Raw genomic sequence first — 18101 nt, forward strand, 5'->3', positions numbered from 1 at the left:
CAGCTTCCCAGACTGACGCTTAATTCAAACCCTGTCTGCTGTGGAACGCCATACGATAAAGAGAGAGAGAGATAGATAGTGAGAGATAGAGAGAGAGAGAGAAAGAGAGAGAGAGAGAGAGAGAGAGAGAGAGAGAGAGAGAGAGAGAGAGAGAGAGAGAGAGAGAGAGAGAGAGAGAGAGAGAGAGAGAGAAAGAAACTTAACAATGAACTTCTCTGGGAGAATGGCAGCAGAAATATCGCCACGTTGCAGCTCATCCAACCAGCTTTATCTAGTCTAAGTGGTAATATGGAGAGATAAAGGGAGAGAAAGCGGTTCGAAAAAAGGTTTGTCGCAGACTCCGGAGGAGGTTGCGATGGCATGTTCCCTAGCTTCTTTGTTGTTAACTTTGAAGTAGAAAGGGCGAGGTATGGGGGTGGTGGTGTGTGTGTGTGTGTGTGTGTGTGTGTGTGGGGGGGGGGGGGTCAGACTCCCGCTATATCTGTAGGTTGATTGTGACTTTGATGGGGCGGTGGCTAAATGTGCTTAAATGATTCCTGTCAACGGCCCTAATCTAATTGGTTGACAGCGTGTCACCTCTTTCAATGTCAACTGTGTCTGCCTTTTAATACAGCTGAGCTGGCCCAAACACTCCAGCAATGAGTCATGACCAGCAGGATTCAGCTTGAACAACTTGGAAGGAAAAAGAAGACAAGAATTTGTCAATTAAACCAATACATTATTTAGTTGAGATATGAATTCGGTGGTAGACGAGAAAAGGGAAAAGCAACTTGTGTCAGGCCGAAAACGTCTAAAGGGATAACTTGAAACATTGGAGCATTATGACGACACATTAAGCAATCTCTGTGTAGGGGAATACAAATGGCTGACCATACAGCCACTTAGAACTCTGTCGCCCCAACTGCTTTAAATGTGTGTGAAACAAAAACATTCAAATTATGTTATACATCAAGATGCTATTCTAATCCACTCTGTAATCATCTTTGTAACCTTTTCAGCTAGCCTGACATCAATGTCTATGATGTTTTCTTATGTCAATATGTGTGCATCCAATAGATAAATCCATACGTTTCTGTGTTTTTATAACCACTTTTACCAGCTGAAACCCTATTATTGGTTGTTTCTTAATAATTTTCATCAAAGCATGGGGAGTAATGCACTGCCACAACACTCGATGCCTAGACATCAAATCCCTCTCATGCGCTGTCATATCGAAGGGTGTGTGTGTGTCTGTGGAGGAGGATAATCTTCAATCCGTTCTTTTCAATGTATCTTGCTAACTCCACAACTGACCGAGCCACTTTTAGCAGCTAGCTGTGAGCCTGATCAAAGTCCCCAAAAAGCAACACTGGGACCCGGGACTTCAAAGACATTGTGGACCGATACCTAATGGGTGAGGGATTCTTTACAGAGAACACGCCGCCGATAGGTGCTGTGGGCTCAGAAAAACATAGTCATCATTCATTAATCATGATCAGACAAGACCACAAAAAACACCAGAAGACTGCATCCCCTGGTAAAATATTGGATGAGGCCACTTTGACAACATTTCAAGAGGGTAGAAATCTTGGCAATTTTGAAGATGCTCAGTTAAAGGGACACCCGGGGAGAGAGTGTGCTTTGGGAATAATGCCTTTGAGAGCACCAACTGAGTGGCTTTCAAAGGGAACATTTTCTATAATCAGAAACCAGTGCATTTGCGGAGCACAGCTTAGGCTTGCAGTAATATTTGCAAGAAACATTCACACTTAAAGTAACACGTCAGGGGGCATCTCACGCTTTCATGTTTTAACACATGGAGTTGGTTATTCCTCCATGGTGAACACAGACAAGGAACAAAGTTGGGTATAGAGACAACGTACTGACTCATTTTCTCTTTCTGTCTACAAACAGAACACAACTCAAGTCTCCAAGGCAGGTATTAACATATTTATTACACTGTAAAGAGAACAACAATACCAGAATTATACTGCAAAGATTCACAGACTGACAGACCATATATTACAGCCCAAAAAAGTTAAAAGAAAATAAAAAACAAAGAAAATAAAACAAAGAATTGAAACGAGAAACCACAAGTATGACATAGTAGACTCAAAGTTCTAGAGTGTACTAAACCCATGTGATGTTAAGACCACTGGGGTCAGTCAATTTGGTGGTTCCTGTTTGAATTAAGTATTGCACAACAAGTTCAAATCATTTCAGTTTTTTCACAATAAATTTCCCAACCACCCCATTCCCAGCCCAGAGTTACCCCAAATCATAGTTATTTGCTTTAAAACTGTACCCCGAGGCAATTTTCCAATGTTTTCTTTCGAAATAAGAAAATGAAATAAAATTGTCCCCTCAAACTGTTTCGGAAAAAACTGGCATGCTTAAATTCACAAGCCTTCATCCATCTTTTCAACAAGCTTCATATTTTGAGAATTGTTCCTCTTTGAAACAGATCTAGTGGACAAGCCATTAAGCGTGTCCTACAACAGAGACAAAGAGAAAAGAGAAGAGGGAGAAGGAGACAACACCATTTCTTATCTGTAACCAATTCTTTTATCTTCAAAACTGATCTGCCACTTTCCTCAAACGTAGCACAGTTTATTTGATCTGTATATTTACAAATCAAAGCTTCAACGTATTCGAGAAACGTGACAAGCATAAAGGAACGTAACAAAAGGTTTTTATTCTTTTTTTTCTCATTTTATTCTATTCGTAATTTTTTTTTTTTTTTCTTCATGAGGTCTGCATTGTTACCAAGTAGTGATATGGTTTTGCAGCTGTATGAGCTTCAACTTTGGGTTTCATTTCCTGTTCTCTTGTGCCCATTTGGTTCGACTAGACCAGTGTCTGCTCATTGACTGGTGCTCTTATCGTGCTGTAAGAGGTAGAGTGAGACTTTTTGCCACAGAGGAATTTGTAGCAAAACAGACATAGAGAAGAGAGAGGAGGGATATAAGTAGAGCTTCTCAAGGACTCGGTAAGCAATTTCTTCATGTTTTTACCCAGGTTTGCCCTGATAGCAATCAACACACACCTAGTTTTTTTTTATACTTTTGAATACAACACTTGTGTTAAACAGCTTTGCTGCTTTCTTCACAGCTTCTGAGGAGTCATGAGTTGGTGTCAGACACCTTTTTGGATTATTTAACCCTTTAGAGTCAAGAATGCAGGTTTTGTACGAGAGAGAGAGCTGAGGAAGGAGAGAGAAAAATACTCCAAACGATCTGAAACCTGTGTAGAACCTACTCACCAGGAGGTCAAAGGTGAAACACGCTTGTACGCAGCACCATGATATTTAGGGGAAAGAGCATTGTGTATGTTGGGATAAGTGCTCTCTTTCTGCCAATCATTGAGGTTTGTTAGCCTTGTGTTGAAGACATCACGTTCAGAGATGAGGACGTGGTTATCTGTATGGAATCTAACTGCCGACGTGCACTGAGAAAAGAACCAGGAGTTTAAATGACTTTTGAAAAATCCGGCAATCTCTTGCCTTTTGAGGGTTCATGACTCCCCAACTGCTTAAAGCTGATGTGAGGCAAAGTCTGATATTTGTGTAATGAGAGAAAAAGCACACTAACATAAGAGGTGGGAGGAGACCTCACAAACACAACAAGTGATCCATTGTCGTGGATACAGCGGTTGTCATGTGACACCCTTGGTATTATTGCTCCTGTTCCACTGTAAGACATGATCTTTAATGCTGTGAAACACTATTCTTAGTTTGCCCACACAAGCTGAGCAAGGGCTGGTCATGCTTCTGAACAGGAAAGGGTTAAAGTCTGAAACTGAAACCGCCATCCACCACTCCAACTCATGAAAGCTTGGAAAAATACAGCAAAAAAATAAAAAAACATACAGTTATTTGAAGAAACCTCTTTTTTTATATCTTGAGTCAGGATTTGGTCCTTGGTGTCAGTCTTTGGCTGTCGTCCACATTTTTTAACTTGTGTTAATACTGTGTGTTACCTGGTGCTCTGCATTGTTAAAGCTGTCAATCTGAATCTACACCTTTGCATTTGGATAGTTGGATAGATTTTTTTTAAGAGTTTTTTCTTCTTTTTTTTTGTGAAAAATAACAACAAATACTTGAACAAATGTTCAGTCATGTGCATGCACTGTCTGTAACTATTTAAAGTAAAAGTTATGACATCTTGGTCAGGAAAAAACAAACCAAAACTAATTATTAACAATAAGTGGGTTGTGTTTACACGTTTCCAGCTTTACAAAATAATAATAAATGCACGGAACAGATACGCTAGCATTACATACAAAAATTGGTGAAGCATGGCACTATACCTGAAAAACAAGTTTTGACAAAAGAAGCATGCTGAAATAACCTTTGTGACAGTGCAAATACATTTATGTACGTCCCTTGTACAAAAACATTAAAAGGTTAGCATTCCATGTAACATGCTAGTTCTCAGAAAAAAATCTGGTTCAGACTGTGGTAGCAGCTCTGAGATATAGCACGTCTTTTCTTGAGGACAAAAGAATTACGACCAATAAAAAATGAAAAATCAAACAGATAAAAAATAAAATGCATCTTTCCTTCTCAAAGAACTACTAAGGAACTACCATTTACACACATAAATAGAAAAGCAGCTCAGAAAAGTTACGTTTCATTTTTTTTTCTCTTTTTGTACTGGCTAGAAGAGGGATATGAGGACCAAAAAGTAGTGACTGTTTAAAGTACTATGTATTTCCACAAGCGTCCAACACATATACAATAAATAACCATCGGTGACGCCACAGGACAGAAATGTTAAACACTGGGAGATCTACAAGGAGGAAAACATAATAGTATAGAGGAATATTGGCGGGCTTCGAGTTGGGTACGAAGGTCTACACTGTCCAGAGTCTGAGGAGAAAGACACCATGTCATGGTGTTGTGATGGCTCAGCCCTTGGTTGCCAGTGGCTGTCTTCGTGAGGTTCGGACAGTTTTGCACATGGTTGGGCTGATGACTTCCTTTCTTGTAAGCTGTTCCTTTATTCGATGACATCGCCCAAAGATTCTCTAGACTAGAGTACCCCCTCCACATGTAAGGTAAAGATTTATGTCACATCCGAGATTGCTATTCCCTTTGCCTTTGCCATCCTTCAGTGCGACAGCTTGTGTTTCCCAGCCCATTGACCTGGATATTATTAAAAGTCAGGGGGAGGGGGTAGTGGGAAGGGGAGGGTTGCAGGGGGAGGGGGGGGGGGGGGGCACAGGATGAACAGCTGGGGTTCTTCACAATCTGGTGCACATCTGCCCTGTTCTTGTAGAAGCCCAGTTTGCAACCCAGAGATTCAGCGTCCATCCTTCTGGCCAAAATGTGTGTCTGCTCCTCTTCTGTCCAGTCGGCCCGTCTCTCCGCCCTCCAGGACACATGGGTCTGCTGATTTCCTTTAGCAGAGGATTGGTGGTCTTTAGCTTGACACGGCTACAGCTAAGTCATGTCGTAAATCCCTTGGTATGTCGTTTGGTAAAGTGTCTTTTGTGAGGTCAACTCGTTTCATATCCCAGGTAAAGGAAATAGAAGCAATTTGTTAGAAAAAGAAAAGAAATGGGGAGGTCAGATATACTTGTCTGGAGTTAACCACTCTTTCTGCTCAGTCTCTTTACGTTCATATTTACAGGAAACGGAAGATAAGCAACAATGACATCAACAACAACGACAACATAGACAACAATAATAGCGATAGTAAAGGTTGAAGGACATTTAATAATTAAAAAACAAAGAATATCTTTGCGTTCTTGAAATCATGGCAAGTCAATATGACCCGATATGGAGCTCTTACTGCTTTGTGGTCACTTCTCGGTCCAAGATAGATTGATCGTCGCCATCTCTCTTTGTTAGCACATTCGCTTTAGCATTAGCATCTTTGAGTAAGTGAGGCAAGTGAGACAGTCATGTTGGGGGTTAGGGCAGGTGAGGAGAGGAGAGTTAGGGACGATGGAGTATATGTGGGAGGGGAGGGGGGGTTGAGCGTCTGCCAGTATTAGCGCGCCGCGGTTTCGAGGGCGGTGGAGGGGGTGCCTGGGGTAGCGGAGCGAGGGGTGGCGTTGGCAGGCGGGGTTGCGGCCGGACTACCGGCCCCGCTGCTCGGGGTGGCAGAGGAGGAGCTGACTGGGGCGGGGGTCTCGGGCCCCGGGGCGGCCCCTCCTCCTTGTTGCTGTTGCTGGGCCTGGAGGGTTTGGCCACACACGTGGTGGTGCTTTTCCCAGTCCTTGTGCTGGCAGAAGGAGCCGCAGTAGCGAGCTGTGTTGCAGCCGCTGCAAGTCTCGCTCGCCTTGCGCCCACAGTTCCAACAGCTCTAAATGGATGGATAGGAGAGAAAAGAGGGTTACAACCACGTTCAAAACGCTAACAGACATAAAAGTCATTTTAACACATTCCCCACAGTATTTGATACTCATGTTCAAGGACAGGAAAAACAAACAAACATTGATATCTCCTTTTCCCTTGCTGAATCTATTCAAATAAAAATGATTTACCGAGGCACATTAGTAACACGTTAGCTCCTCCCAAACTAGAGAGGAGATCAAGCTCTGGTTCAGATTACACCTAAGCTCTTTCTGTATACCTTCGTCAAGCTAACGACGAAGACAATTATGACAGCATGTTGGTGGTGCACCAGAGACGGCAGACCACAGTTATAAACAGCTACTGAACCTGATTTGGGGAGGTTTGAAAAAGGGAGCAAACCCCCCCCCCCCTCCACCCCCTTCTGTAAACATGACTCTCGCAATCAAAGTCAGATGTGTGTCTGCGTCCGATTCCACCCCCCCCCCAACTGATTAACCACTGAGGTTGCCAACAGCAATTAGTAACTGATCTCTGCTTTCTCCGTTTCCCAATGACAAATCTGTACTACCTTTCCAAACACGGTAGCGAATGTGGGGGGGGAGCATAGAGGAGTGTTGGTGGTGGGGGGTGGCACAGACAGACTTGACTGCGTTGGTCATCTAATTGGTTTGCTGTTTCTCTTAGGCTGTCGTTAAGATCTTCTTTTGCCTTCGGAGTGATCATGGCGACAACTAATCGTCCTCTACCTTGTTGTTTCAAAGCTTTACAAGCTAACGAGATCATCAGTCCAGAAATGAGCATTTGAATACTTGATACATCATGAATGACTCGTTAAAAGTATGTAGGTTGTGGGAATTGGGGGGGGGGGGGGCGCTGGTTCTACCTCGCTGGAGTCCTCCTGCTGGTTGATGACCGTGAGCGCGTCCTCGGCCGCTTGTCTCTTGGCCTCAGCCACAGTGCGCTCCATCTTGGCGCGCTCGGTGCTGATCATGTCGTGGGCCTTGCGCTCAGCCTCCGCCACTGCCTTCTGGAGCTCCGACATGGCCTGTCTCTTCACCTCGTTCACAGCCTCTTCTGAAAGACAGGGCGGGAGAGGACCTCAAATACCCAGCTGACAAACCACGGTGAAATCCTTGTACTTTCTGAGCCAGCTTGCTGCCCCTGACAAGGCTAGTGTGGTGTGCCAGGTTTGAAGGACCCAGGTTCGCTTACTTAACACCTGTAGATTAATGCATCTGCTGTCACTTTTCCTTTTCCAAATCCGACTCAGCAGTCAAATTTGGAGTCTTTAAAACTTGAGATGTTGACAATGTGAGACTGCTCCTTTTATCTACTGAAGCCTGAGCTTTCAACGAAAACAAAGGCTTGCGGATTTCACGTGTCCTACTTGATTTTTAACACTAATTCCCTTATTTCCTGTAGCTCAGGTGTTTGTAAAGGAAGGACTGTGAACTGAGAGCTAAGTTGAAACAAATTTATGTCTTTGCATATCAAAGACCAATTAGCACATGCCTTTGAAAAAAGAATTGTAGCATGTGTAATTGGTTTGATCCACTAGCAAGTGAATGCATGGTGTTTAGAAATCATGTGTATGCCTAATTGCAAAATTAATTGGACTGATGATTCCTGTCTTTGATTATGATGGGTAAACATCATAGAAATACATTTTTGTTGGTATTGTTTTGCTTTCGATTTATAGTGAAACTTCTGTGTAAAGGTGCAATGGCATTGATCTCAGGTAATAGAAAAAAAAGCAATGTAACAATTTTGGAGTAATTTTCTGCCTGCGTGCTCGCTAACCTGAAAGCGTGGGTGTTAAACAGTGGAATTCCAGCTGAACGTCAAAGCCAGGCAGTTCTCTTTTGTTTGCTCCCATCAAGGCAGTAACTGGACTAATTGTGTATGCAAATCAAGCAATTTATATGCATTTCCATTGTGATCCCAAAGGCCCATGCAGCGTGGAATGTGGGGAACTGGTAGGGCATCGTGCAAGGTGCTTGAATATTTATCACCGACTGTAAACATTTAGCCCACTGAAACAGATGTATTCACTGCAGTCTGCCGTTGTGTAAAGAATATAATTTTGCAAACCTCGTACGTATTCAAAGCTGTCACTTTCACACCACAATAAATTCTTGAAAATAATACAGCGGACTAAAAAAAGATTGTGTCACAAACATGGATGAAACAAGGAACGCATACACCTCTTTCTATCCAATATATTTCCATCTTCCAATAGCCCAGTTGTCCTCCCCTCAATTGGAGAGGCATGCTGCCTTTACATAACACCATATCAAAACATCTACATTCATCTGCACGTATAAGCTATTTCATAAAGGTAGACATTTTCTCTATTGTGATTGAGCTAAATTGTTTTTTTTTCTCTCTCCACTGGAACTTAAATCTACTGTGAAGTCTGAGGTCATGGAAATTGTTCAGTGCTTCTTGATATATGCCTTGTGCAGGGAAGTGTGATTACACCAAACACCACAGATGGAAGATCAGTCTGAAGAGAGGAGAGCTGGTAGTCGAGTCACGGCTGTGCTACTCAATTCAATTTAAATGCATATTACTTGTTCCGAGTATCTTTCACACATCACGCTTGGTCAAGCAAGGGCGTCAATTTCATTCCTCTCGGGGGTTTCAAAGAAGTGCCATTGACTGGTAGATACACAGACGAGATTGCCTTTCACAGAACTCTTCCTGATATTCTAGAACATTCCCTCAGCAGTTTAGAACATTGTAGCCACTGTCCTAGAACATCAATAACGACCATTCCAGGTCAGTCTATTTAAGTGTGGAACCAGGAAGTCTTTTAAACAAATCAGTTCGCTTTATAAATATGATCTGGTAATTTTTTTACAGTATTATAAAAATGTCTTATGGTATGACAAACCAGCCTCGGTTACAAAAAACAACAGCAGAATTCATGCTTCTGTACCTCTAATGGCTAAACCATTAGACTGCTGTAAAAAACGAGGTTGGATTACTCAAGCTTTAAAAAAAAAGAAAAAAATACAGAACCGTTAAAACCATTTCATGATCTGACATCATATTTGGAGTGTGCAAACCTCATACAGAGAAACTCTGTCTTCCAGGCTTACTATTGTATAATTCACGTAGTATTCTTTCTCTAGTGTGTAGAAGTCCGTCCAAGGCTTCTGTGTCTGTAGCTTTAGAGTCTCTAGTTGAGGAGAGGCTGAGTGCTCTAAGGCGTTAACATTCTAAAGGGAGGCTCTTAGTCAGAGAATAGCAGAGTGTTTCTGTTTGAATAATAAGTGTTTGAATGCCGCAGACAGATGAAAAGGACACCTGTTTTAGGTTTAGAAGCTCGCTAATAACTACGCGGTCGCAAAACGCTAGGGAGAGCATCGTGCGGCAATTTTCGTCAATGCAAAAGGTTCGAATGTATAGGGGGAGGATTCCGAGTGAACCCTGGTGCCACGCTGGTGTTCTAAACAATGTGTGTGTGTGTGACTTCATTGGGTGCGTGTTACAGGACGCTCTCAGTGGGGCAGGAGGGCCACTCACCGGCTTTCTTCCAGATCTCTTCCGGAACATAACCAGACACGGGCCTGTGCATGAGCTCCCTGTGGATCTCTGAAAGGCGCACACACACACACGCACGCACACACACACACCCACACACATACACACGCAGTCATGTCATCTGTCAGGAACCAAACACCAACAATGTTCGACTCTAACTGTAAACAACCATACCACAAACCACTAATCCAAACGTTAACCAGTTAACCTCTATGCTCTATCCTCCTAACCTCTATGTTCCAGCTGAGGCCGTTTGAAAGTGCAGTAAGGACCTAGAAGATAGAAAAAAAAAATTCTGCTTTCGTTCAAGTCCTCCGTACCTGGCGTGGCGGTTTCCTGTCCGGCCGGGCTCTGCTGCCGTGATTGGCTGCTGCCAGTGCCCTTCTTCAGGTCCTCGGCGTCGCTGTAGCGCCTGATCCAATAGTTGAGCTCCTCGCGGTCGGCCTCCTGGCAGCGGCGCAGCACGGTGAGCGAGCGGCGCGTCTTCTCCACCATGTCCATGATGCAGTTGAGGAGCTGTGGAGGGGCAAGGCGCTGAGTACACGCACACACAGACAAAGGCTTCACTAGGGCTGAACTGCCACACAGATACACACCAATGACAACGAGCCGTCCACGCGTCGGCCCCCCCGTTCTGAACTGAACTGCTTGCGGACACGGACTCACACACACACACGCCCGCCCCCCCGCCGCGCGAGGTACTCCAGCGTGAATGCCCCCGAAATCGTTCAAACTGAGGGCCGCACGCGATCGAAGTACTGTAAGTGCACACTCGCATATGAAAACGTTTTCTCCCTTTTCCAAAAAATGCTTATCTCTCTTTAAGTCAACCTTGGCTACAGCAGTACGTAGTCATTCTCAAACAAAACTATTGAATCCACCCCCCCCCCCCCCCCAATTATTTTCACCATCTTTTCAAGCGACACACCGACTCTGTAGTCACAGAAAGAGCTAGAGGTGGACTAGGCACAGTATAGTAATAAAAAAATGTTATTACTTTTCTTACATGGTCAAGGTGTTTCCACTCCTCGGCCCATTCCCTCTCTGTGAGTCTGTGGTCAATGACCTCTTCCTGTCGACTCCCCCCATGCATCCCTGTGAAGCGATACAAGAGGAGGGAGGGGACGGAGGGATGCCAAGGGAAGAGAGATGGATGAAACGCCCAGCGATGGAATGGATATAGAAGAGAGGAAGATGGAGGTACGACGGACAGAGGGGAAATAGAGTGATGGGACGGAGGGGGGGGGGGGGAGGGGAGATAAATAGAGGGTTTGGAAAAATGGGGGCGAGAGTGAGAGAGAGCTAGTCAGTTGCTGCCCGCTCATAGACAGACCCGCATGGAATATTCCTTCTTCCTGTCTGTCCATCATTTATTAGCTCACGGATGACACACTGCCTTCAACCCCTCTCTCCTTCCCTCCACCCCCCTCACCGCCGCCCCATCTCTTCCATCTCCAGAACTAGCCTGAGGGGATAACCACCTAGCTGGCGAGTGAGACCCACACTGATGAAGCTAACACACATTCTCATCGACATCCATCACTGGGCCAGACATGGTTAATGTCTTTGGTATTTTTAGACTGAACTAGTCACATGCACTGAGGGCAGAAGCTTAAGCCTCATCCACAACGCGATACACTCAAGACAGATTCTTCTCTCTTTGTGCAGTGACCCCCCCCCTCCCAACCATGACCCCAACCCCTCCCCCCAGCCCCCTGTCTCTGTATAACCCCCCCAGGCTCTGACACTCCTTCACTTCCCCTCCCCACCTTTCTCTCCTCCTGCTTCATGCTTCCTCAACTCAACCTTAATCACCCTCCCTCCCTCCCTCCCTCCCTCCCTCCCTCCCTCCCTCCCTCCCTCCCTCCCTCCCTCCCTCCCTCCCTCCCTCCCTCCCTCCCTCTCCCGGGGGGGCTCGTACCCAGCGGCCGTGGCCTCTCCCTCAGCTCCCCGCCCCCGCCCCCCCCGCCACCGCCGCGGTGGTTGTGGTTGTGGTTGGGCGGGTGGCGGTAGGGCGAGTCACGGTAGTGGTGGGCGATGGCCATGTCGTCCAGGCGGTAGTGCTGTGGCGGGTGGGGCGGCGGGTGCGGGTGCGGCGGCGGGGGCGTGGGGTGGGCCAGACCCCCGTTGGGCTGGTAGGAGGAGAGGCCGTTGGACGGGCTGAAGCGCTGGCCCGGGCTGATGGTGCAGGGCCTCTTGTTGGGGTGCTCCGCGTGGAGGGAGTCCCGCTCAGGCCCAAATCCATTCTCTTTGGTTCTGCGGAGGGGGAGTGGGGGAGGTGGAGCGAGAGGGTGTGGGGGGGGGGGGGGGGGAGGGTGAGGAGGAGGAGGGAAAAGAAAAGGAGATAGGTGGAGGACATCAGGTGGGAGGAGGGGGAGGCGAGGGGTGAAGAGGAAGGGAAGGAGGAGGTCAAAGTGGGAGGCGGGGTAAGAGGAGAAAGAGATTGGAAAAGAGGTTTGGAAAACGAGAGGGGGAGGAGGAGGGGAAGGAGGCGGAAGGAAGAGACGGTGGGGAGAGAAAGGAAAAGGGGGGAAAGGAGAAGAAGGAAGGAGGAAAAAGGCAGAAAGGTAAGTTTTTCTACAGCTCAACAGTCCTCCTAAGAATGCCCTTCATGGCATGATGCACACACATGTACTTTGCACGTGGGGAATCTGGTGGTAAATTGTTGAGGCTGTTTCAGGGAAAAGTTACCCCTCGGTGTGTGTAATACAGGTGTGTGTGTTCATGTGCACGTGTGTGCCTATTGACATTTCAGGGTTAAACCCCTCTAGCCCTTCCTCCCATCCCCTTCCTCCCATCCCATGAAAAAGCGAGCGGAAAGTGTGTGCGTGCACGTGTGCGTGTACATGTGTGTGTGTGTAATGGATTTTCCCCTGAGGTCTGTTATCAATAGTGGCTAGTGTGGGCTAGTGCTGGGGGCGGGGGCTGGAGATAGGGATGAAAGTATGTGCTGGATTAAAACCTCAGCACGGACACGCGTGTGCTGCGAGGCCTGTGCATCTCTGTCTTTCTCTCTCTCTCTCTCTCTCTCTCTCTCTCTCTCTCTCTCTCTCTCTCTTTCTCTCTTTTTCTCACTTCTCTTTTCCCTCCACAGAAACAGATTGAACTTCTTAATGAGCAATTTTTTATATGGTTTCCTAATGCTCAACCCTGGCAGTCCATATGTTCCATCCCTCCCTGCTCCCTTTCCTGCACCCTCTTCCTCTATTATGCCCCCCCCCTCCCACACACACACACACTGTGCCAGTGGCATTCCTGGTCTGCAACAATGCTGATTTGTAAACACATACATAGGCACACGCACACTAACACATACAGTGTACACACACACACAAGCAGACCACACACTAACTCAAGGGCAGGCACTCACACTCATGCTTACACATAGACACACACACACACACACACACACAATCTGTATGTATGCATAGGCACAATTGTCTTCCCCTTTTCTATGGTGCAGCAGTTCTATCCATACTTCATTGGCTTATTCAAATAACTATGCGGCAATATGGTATACATAACATACGATGAGTATGACTACATTGACTCTTACACAAACCTTACTTGGGGAAGGAAAACAAACTTGTGCAAGACTTCCGCAATGCAAAAAGGCACAGCATTCCGAGGTGCAATGTGTATTCCTAACCAATTCCCCAAGTCCTGTGATATTAATCAGATGGGAATTGACCATGCATTGTATTCTGTGATTAAGGACCGGTGACATTTCCATTCATATTCCGATATCCCTTTGCTTGGGGTCCAATAAGGAAGCAGAGCAGAGGTAAGCAGAAACAAGAGATGCTTAGCTAGCCGGATCGGTGTGGAGGGCTCATCTGTATGTGTTAGCCTATCTCCCCAGGCTCACACACACACACACACACGCACGTGTACACAAACACACACACACTCATACACACACTTAGATGCACGCCAACATGCCTGACCTCATAGGTGAACGAATGCATGGATAGACGCAAGCTTGCACACGCACACACACACACACACACACACACACACGTACAGACATAAAACTGCATATCTTCCGTGCTAACACACACACACCTACCTCCCCATAGGCTCACCCTCTGCGTCGCACACAGCAGTAAATATGCAGGTATTACAGAAAAGAAGGCAGCTCAACCAACCTCTGGGAACTGAGGTGAGAATTATTCATACCTGATCCTCTATTTCTTTCTTTTTTCCCCTCAGCAAATATAAAAAGTAAAAATGTCTCCCTGCTTGTATGTATATATATAAATATATATATAATAAAACATTTTTAAAAAGTTATTCCCGTAGGAATTTTCCTCTCACAAGTCGAAAAGCACACATCGGCCTCAGCGTTATGGCCGGAATATGGAATATCGGTTTTCTGCCTCTCTGGAGGCTTGACTAGAGACTGTGAGTCTGGAGGCCTCGGCTCGGTTTTACGGTGTTCACGTTCCCTGGATCGCTCGTCTCAGCTCCCTTCTGCTGAGCTGAGGAGCGGAGGGCCAAGGACCACGGACGGAGCCCCGAGTCTTACTTTAACACTCACACACGGTGACGTGGACACTCACACACCTGCACACACACACACACACACACACTGCACACTCCATTCTCCAGATGGGAGTTTGGCCCTGACTCACATGCCTCTGTCTTGGTGGACACAGCTGGTTGTGCACCATTAAGGAGAGGAGCTGACAAACCCAATGAGCCACGCCACAGGGCCCAGAGTGCTGAAAGGATGCACCCCGGCACAGAACAGAACATCTCATATTCTTGACAGGTCCATCTCCTGTCTGCCTCTGAGCAGTGACGGCACAAGACCCCAACCCCTCGACATCCCCTCACCAGGAAGCATATCATTAGACCTGCTTCTCCTGTTATTAGGATCGCAGCCCCACAGGCGGACTCATCCATCATCCATCGGTTGGCAGCCCCGTTCCCATATGCCAGGCGTGCGCCACACGGTGTGGAACCGGCGGTTCCCCTCATTCAACCCAACGCTCCACGGAACCTAACCCTCGCCCCGATCAGGCGATCGCCCGGGGGACTCCGAACCCCCCGATCGTGCGACTGCCGCCTGCAGAGTTTGAGCCGGACTCACCTGTCGGGCGTCCTCCTCTTGCCGTTGTCGTTGACGTCCAGCATGAGCTCGGAGGAGTCCACGGGCGAGGAAGTGCTGGTGTCCAGGAGGAGCTGCTCGTGCTGAGCCAGATACTGGGCCGGGTTCTGCTTGGCCAGCCGGGCGCAGTGGAGGAGCTCCCGCTGCAGTAGCGGCAGGTTGGCCTGTAGGGGGAGACGGTGGTTAGCGCTGGAGGTTGAAGCTGTTTTTTCAGTGTGTCAAGGTGCAGAGATACGGACGAGAAGCATGGCTTCTGCCAAGTGGGGAAACGGACGTCGGGGTTTCTGTAATATGGTCAAAAACGAGTGTTGGTGGTTATTCATCAATTCATCAGTCAGTCATTCATGAAAAAGCCTTTTTGTGACAGGTCTACTGAGGTAAAGAGCTCTCACACACACACACACACACACACACACACACACACACACACACACACGCAAGGTGCTTTGCCGAACACTTGGTTGACCTTTGGAATTAGAAACTCTGAAGTTCCTTTTCAGTGAGAGCAGAAGATTATTTTGCTGTGTCACTTCCCCCTTCAGTGCACTGTTCCCCATTTCCATCAAGACCTCAGCTTCCTGTCACTGACCCAGCATGCATTAGTCCTCCCGGGGTCTCTCTGCAAAAAAAGAGAAGGAAACACAGAGTGCCACCTTCAAAGCAGAGGGGTCGGAAATAGCAGGTATTTTCACTCCTTTCTGTCTCGTCCTTTCATTCTGGTGGGGTAACGACAGCCGGATGGGGGATTGAGGGAAGGGGCACGGGAGGACGGGGGTGGTCCTGCTTTCTTCTGAAGACACTCTTGAGAGGTTTTGCCAGTTACGCCCGTGTGACTTCAAAGAAGCCTGATGGAGAGTTTTCCGCGGCGACACGATGAAAGGGTAGTGTCATTCTCGTTACGAAGTGGGGGAGTCAGAAAGGGGGCCATTGCACTGGCCTCTCCGAGAACGACGGTGGTTACTTTGTCGTGCTTTCTTTGTCCCCGCTCCTCTTCCCCTCGCTCCTAACCCTCTCGTTTTCTCTCGCACACACGGCTCGCACTCTTCTCCTCACCCTTCTACTCCTCCTCTCCCTCTCCCTTTGTCTTTCGCTCTCTGCCTCTCTACGTTGTGGCTCTCCGATCCTCTCAAATGAACATGTTGCGGCAGGCGAAATTCGGCTGGTATGTCCACTTGCGTCCAAAGTCCAAACTGGTCCAATATTGAGGATGAGCTGTTGACTCCATATTTCACCACAACATAGTAGTAATCGACCTGCCGGCAGAGAAAAACGCAGATCGTTCTCTACTGTCCTTCCTCACAGCTGTCAGACTCAATGATCCATCTCTAGTTTACGACGGTAATTACCCTTCCGACTTCCCTCTGAGAAAGAAAAGAAAAATGGATCGCTTTGACCCCGGTAAACGCTTGCCTGTGTTAATCAGGAGGTCCTCATAATTGCGACGTTCGTTTAGCCGAGTCATCTTCCCTTACGCACCAACCGGACTTGATGAGATTTGCTGGGACTGGATCAGAACTGGGCAAATCTTTCCGTATCGTGTTTACGGTGACGTGTTTATGATGCTATCCCACTATAAATGCATACACACAGAACAACCGCATTTTGTCGATGCTGTGAGGATTCAGCTTTTACTATCTAGGGTTGTAAAACAGTAATGCGTATGCAACATGTTAAACAAAATTGATTCTCCCATATAATGCACATCAAACCCTCCCTCCCTTCAACGTACACAGACGCGTGATGCTACTTTGCTATGGGCGATGTCCTGAAGGTGGTTTTCTCAGAACCTTGAAGTCACTGCAACACCAAAGCAAGCAACTTTACAATGGGGAGAAAAAAATGAGTAGGTAACATTAGCTTAATGAATCCCCCTCCCCGTCCCCGTCCCCACCTGTCCTGGTGCACATTGTTGCAGCTGGGCTTCTGCGTACCTATAAAAGCCCCCTCACACACACACGCACACACACACGCATCTCCCAACTCCCCCTCGCCATATGGTCCCAGGTATTAAAGGCTCCGTTGAGGGAAAGCACTAAAATTAGACGAGGGAGAACGAGAGAGAGAAAGCGAGAGAGCGCTAGGGAGAGGCGGAAAAAACCCAGAAAAGTTGCATCTTTGATTTCGGGCCCTCCCTTCCGACTCAGTGATACAGAGACCATATGGCCAGGAGAGAGCAGGGGAATGAGAGAGGGAGAGAGAGAGGGAGAGAGAGAGAGAGAGAGAGAGAGAGAGAGAGAGAGAGAGAGAGAGAGAGAGAGAGAGAGAGAGAGAGAAGACAATACAATAGAGGATAGAACGAGATAGAGACCCACGAAGGAAAGAAAAAGCGAGTATGGAGAAAGAAAGGTCCTGGTTCGCCTCACTATCCTCTCCACAACCAGTTAGACGTCTCTGTTGGGACCAATTTGGGGCAGGGCGTCCGATGGCCGCGATGGAGCTGAGAGTAATGTCACCGGGAGGCTAGGAGGCACAAGGCCCTCTGTGGTACCCGTGTCCAGGGACCGGGGACTGTGCGGTCTGGCTGTCGTAAATAACAACCGCGTTATGTCGCTGTCAATCAGAGAGTAGGAGGGAGGGAGGGAGGGAGGGAGAAGAGAGGGACAGTGTGAGGCAGCGGGGGAGAGAGTGTATTTATAATATAAATCGCTTATTTACATTATTTATACATAGAGAGTTTTTTGGAGATCTTTAACCTATTCAGTGAAAGGTTTTGAGAGAGTCCAGTGAGAACGGTTCTATGTTCTCTGGTTTTCGATGTTTTCTATCCGTCAACAAAGATATGATCCCAGCCCGATCTGGACACGGCCCCACACAGCACCCACAGAGGGAGCCCTGTGCCTCCATACCTCCTATCCAGTTCCCACGCTCAACCAAAACAAAACCGGTTGCTGTCTTTCACCTGAGCACCATTACGGCTCACACATCATCCAATCTCAGTGGAAGATCACAATTTGCCTATCTGAGTGGTTCGAGTGATTGAATAGGGCATTGATACAAATCTTAAATTAGTCCAGAAGGTTTCTTTGAGTCCCTCAGTCTCAATAAACAGACAACGCAAATACGCACACACACACACACACACAAACACATCCACACACACCCACACACACAGCCCAAGATTTATGGAAATAACCCACGTCTCACTGACAAATGCAA

General features: G+C 47.0%; 1 protein-coding gene across 1 annotated transcript in view; it reads right to left on the reverse strand.

Moving 5' to 3' along the window:
* Positions 1 to 1908: 1908 nt before the first annotated feature.
* runx1t1 (RUNX1 partner transcriptional co-repressor 1) overlaps positions 1909 to 18101 on the reverse strand; it is a 16383-nt gene continuing 190 nt past the window's right edge. Inside the window, exons 2-9 of the mRNA XM_047019682.1 lie at positions 17399 to 17466; positions 14928 to 15109; positions 11754 to 12088; positions 10839 to 10927; positions 10153 to 10348; positions 9815 to 9883; positions 7167 to 7357; positions 1909 to 6290 (exon numbers count right to left, since the gene is read on the reverse strand). Coding sequence (XP_046875638.1) covers positions 5976 to 6290; positions 7167 to 7357; positions 9815 to 9883; positions 10153 to 10348; positions 10839 to 10927; positions 11754 to 12088; positions 14928 to 15109; positions 17399 to 17466 — 1445 coding nt within the window. The 3' untranslated portion in view covers positions 1909 to 5975. The remainder of the gene's footprint in view (positions 6291 to 7166; positions 7358 to 9814; positions 9884 to 10152; positions 10349 to 10838; positions 10928 to 11753; positions 12089 to 14927; positions 15110 to 17398; positions 17467 to 18101) is intronic.

This window comes from Hypomesus transpacificus, chromosome 4, assembly GCF_021917145.1.
Source record: "Hypomesus transpacificus isolate Combined female chromosome 4, fHypTra1, whole genome shotgun sequence".
NCBI lineage: Eukaryota > Metazoa > Chordata > Actinopteri > Osmeriformes > Osmeridae > Hypomesus > Hypomesus transpacificus.